This window comes from Xiphias gladius, unplaced genomic scaffold (assembly GCF_016859285.1).
Source record: "Xiphias gladius isolate SHS-SW01 ecotype Sanya breed wild unplaced genomic scaffold, ASM1685928v1 HiC_scaffold_803, whole genome shotgun sequence".
NCBI lineage: Eukaryota > Metazoa > Chordata > Actinopteri > Istiophoriformes > Xiphiidae > Xiphias > Xiphias gladius.
The window spans coordinates 1-4,008 of record NW_024402523.1 but is presented as its reverse complement, the minus strand read 5'-3'; the positions used below and the strand labels follow the sequence as shown (position 1 = coordinate 4,008).

At 47.2% G+C, this 4,008-nt stretch overlaps 1 protein-coding gene across 1 annotated transcript; it reads left to right on the top strand.

Annotated features, from left to right (window-relative positions):
* Window positions 1-1,322: 1,322 nt before the first annotated feature.
* Window positions 1,323-2,268, top strand: LOC120787913 (opsin-3-like). Its single transcript, XM_040123402.1, has 2 exons — window positions 1,323-1,780; window positions 2,225-2,268. The coding sequence occupies exons 1-2, from the start codon at window positions 1,405-1,407 to the stop codon at window positions 2,266-2,268; spliced, it is 420 nt and encodes a 139-aa protein (XP_039979336.1). The 5' UTR covers window positions 1,323-1,404.
* Window positions 2,269-4,008: the final 1,740 nt, after the last annotated feature.

Genomic DNA, 4,008 nt, shown 5'->3' with positions numbered 1-4,008 from the left:
TATTATACCCAGTGAAAAAGTATAGAGAGTTGGTTGGTTGATGATTCGGTGGGCACACAAAGAACGTGAGTTTGACGCTGGAGACCAGGTTTCAGATCCAGTTTCATACTTCAATTGAGTGAAGCAAAAATTAAGCATGGCCACAATCATTCCCTCATCTTACCCAAGTAATTGTCCAAACTTAATAAAACTTAAGAAAATGGTTGTTTGAATTGTGTTGATAATGGAAGGCAAATGACCTATACGTTCTGTCATTTAGGTACGAGGACTTGCTCTACCCTTGAGGTGCAAAGGAAGCATCTAGCCGTCAAATATGCCACTCTTTCCTATTCCCTAGCAGCCCGCAAAAACCACCGAGAACTCCCTGGGAAATGGTCAGATGTGTCTAGGTCTGTGTGCTTCATGTCACTGGCGGAGAGGAAAGGACATGTGCAACAAGTAAGAATAATAAAGATCAGCGGGAGCAACAGGAGAACTCCTACGGGGAGAGAGAACATGGTGGAGCCGGGCAAATGCCATTGATTCCCATGCTTCTGACGGTTAATGGCACTTCCTCGAACCTTGGCATCAAGCTGCAATCCAGTCATGGATCAAGTCAATAAATCACTCTGAAACTGGCAAATAAATATCTATATATAACGATTAGCCAAGACCGATTAATTCATAGGAGCTCGGACGAAATCAGTCTCTGTCCCACGTTATAAAATCCTGCTCTCTGGTCAGGCAGCTCATGGATTCTCTCCTCCACTCCTGGCATGAGCAGTCAGTGATGCGTGTACAGTAAACAGTAGTTAGATCGATCATGAAGGTTTTCACAGACTAATGTGAAAGAAGTCAAGCCTCTATGTGGGCATGCACCTGTCACACCGCTTTTCAATCTGTCGCTCTTAATTTTCCTGCCAGTTTTATGGGGGGGGGCATTGTTATGCAATGCTTCCATTGACAGCGCGGGTCTGATGGTGGTTTGAGATTATGCACGCTCAGACACACACGTACACACCCCACCCCGGCGCCTCATGTTGAGGGTTTGCTGTCCCCCAGGGCGTTAAAAGGCGCCGCGGGTGATAAAAGCTCGGGCGCACTTAGCGGCCAACCCGGTGGTCGCGCGAGAAAAAGGAGCGCACCTCTCCGGACCCGGAGCGCACGGCGGAGAGGGGCGGATCTAACGTGACACCGGAATCCCCACTCGCTCGCCAGCTGGCTCTCTTGGACTGGATCGCCTGGCGTTTACACATTTATCCCCTCTGCAGTTCAAGCTGCCACATGCGCGCACGGTGCAGCAGCGGACTCCCCCGTGCGCCCTCGCTTCCAGATGGGTTGAGCGAGTGAAAAGCCCCGAGACCGCATGGTTCCGTCCCGCGGTGCAAACTTCGGGCTGGTCCAAAGTCGGCGGCTCAGCCCGGTATGATCGTTTCCAACCTGAGCTGTGCGCACTGTCCCGGGGGAGGAGCCGGCGGCACGGCGGCGACGGATGCGTACGAAGAGGTGTCCGGTGCTCTCCCTCCCCCGTCCCTGAGCCCGACGGGGCACCTGGTGGTGGCGGTGTGCCTCGGCTTCATCGGCACCTTCGGGTTCCTCAGTAACTTCCTGGTGCTCACGCTGTTCTGCCGGTACCGGGCTCTGCGCACGCCCATGAACCTCCTGCTGGTGAGCATCTCTGGGAGCGACCTGCTGGTCAGCGTGCTGGGCACCCCGTTCAGCTTCGCGGCCAGCACCCAGGGGCGGTGGCTGATCGGACGCGCTGGGTGCGTGTGGTACGGGTTCGTTAACGCATGTTTGGGTAAGCAGGTGTTTTCGTTTTTTCTTTGGCATGTGTCACCGGACGCTGGATGACCAAAACAGCATCTTTCATGTCATTTAATCTAGAATGAAACCTTTAAATCTGATCTTTCTCGGTCTTATTGCGACTTATTCACCTCTAAGAAGAGAAAGAGAGACGAAATATTGATTTTTTTTTTTTCACTTTCACTTTCTGTCACTGAAAGTGTGATAATCTTGGCTTCCAATTACCCCCCCTTTTTTTTTCAGTTTGGCCACTCTGCACATCATGCACCACTATCCAAACCGATCTGAACACGACTGAGCAACGACCGACTGACCGGTTCTTCATCTCTAAATGGGGATTTAAACGTTAAAATTGACTAAATTCGGGGTTTTCAGTTCTTACGTGGTTTATTTGCTTCGCTTCTAAACAGATTTGCCTAGTTTTTTCTTTCTCTAGCAGCTTGCCAGAAGACAACGTGCATGCCTCGCCTGCAGCAAAACTAACTCAGAACGTAACGTGATTAAAATCCCGTGAATCCATTTAACTTTGCAGTTGATTTCATTTAAAACCCTATTAAGTCGAGAAGGTGTAATTTGCTGCTCCCCTGCCAGGCTCGCAGACTGAATTGCCTTCAGGGACATAAATAGGTAATACGATCTGGTAATGATTTAGTCCCGATACATTTTGGGGGAAGAGGGTAGCTGCGAAAGAGATGACCACTAAAAATCAAAAATCCAAAAAAAAAAAAAGACAAAACATGGAGAGAGCCTTTCTGATCGTATCACATGATAAACCTGCTCTTGTTAGGCTCTTATCTCGATCCTGAGAGGTGTCTGGTGTTCACATTTGCTCTTCGCCGGCGCTGGGATCAGAGTTTTGACCTTTCCAGGTCAATCACTCTTATCACTATCCAGCTTTGATTAGTGTCACCCCACTGCCCAGAAAGCACAGGGTCCTAATTTTCTAGACATTGCAGTCAAGCAGACAAGAGGAGAGAGAGAGAGAGAGAGAGAGATTTTGATTGGGGGGTGACTCGGTGCTTGTCAGCTCCATGGCCTTAATGACTTTAGACATTTTCTCTTTGCACTTAAGGGATTCTGTGATTGAGAGCAATTGTAAGTGTCAAATCAGTCTGTTAAGTACAGACCTGCTTTACTCCCCATGTAACCATCTATCTCTGCGCTTTCAGTGCACTCTGGTGTGATGTGGTGTTGCTCTTGAAGATATTGTTTTCTCCTTGGAGTCTGGACCTGCAGTAAGGTGCAGTAAGGTGTTAGTGCTGCTTTTAAATCAGTTGTTTTCTCTTTGGAGTCTGGACATGAAGGAAGGTGCAGTAAGGTGTTAGTGGTGCTTTTAAATCAGTTGTTTTCTCTTTGGAGTCTGGACTTGCAGTACGGTGCAGTAAGGTGTTAGTGCTGCTTTTAAATCAGTCTTTTTCTCTTTGGAGTCTGGACTTGCAGTAAGGTGCAGTAAGGTGTTAGTGCTGCTTTTAAATCAGTTGTTTTCTCTTTGGAGTCTGGACTTGCAGTAAGGTGCAGTAAGGTGTTAGTGCTGCTTTTAAATCAGTTGTTTTCTCTTTGGAGTCTGGACATGAAGGAAGGTGCAGTAAGGTTTTGTTGCTCTTTAGTGAGCTGTTTTTTTTCTTTCTGTGAAGTCTGGACTTGAAATAAAGCGCACTAAGGTGTTGCTGTTGCTCTTAAATCAGTTCTTTTCTCTCTGGAGTACGGACTTGCTGTAAAGTGCAGTAGGGTGTTCTTGCTCTTAAATTAATTGTTTTCTCTTTGGCGTCAGGACTTGCAGTAAGGCGACGGAAGGCGTTGTTGCTCGTTTCTGTTTTCAGACCATTTTCAATCTGGACCCTGCTACATACACATCTTTCAAAATACTGACATTAGCTCTGTGAGGAGTCATAAACAATTCATATCTAATCTGCAGTTTATCCATGACCTGAGAACTTGCAACATTAATTTTGCACACCGCTGCTCAGCAGTGCATGTTCAGGAGCGGCTGCAGAATAAACAAGCAGTAACCAATAGCATCAAAATTCTACGTGACAAGACCAAAGACTCATTGTTGAAAAAAAAGAAAAGAAAAAAAAAATCCTGACTGAGACACTTTAGAGATTTATTTCTGGACTGGGCTTGGGCATTGGTTCTGTAAGACGACTGGAGCGGAGAGACGAGCACTCTAGCATCAGAGATTTGTGTGAGTAATGCGTGATTGATGGCAGTTTGGTGAGAAAT

What these genes read in the sequence shown, in the direction of transcription:
- LOC120787913 (XM_040123402.1), top strand. Translation starts at nt 1,405, where the DNA reads ATGATCGTTTCCAACCTGAGCTGTGCGCACTGTCCCGGGGGAGGAGCC. An exon ending in GTTCGTTAACGCATGTTTGG is followed by an intron (nt 1,781 to 2,224) that starts GTAAGCAGGTGT and finishes TTTCTCTAGCAG; the next exon opens with CTTGCCAGAAGACAACGTGC.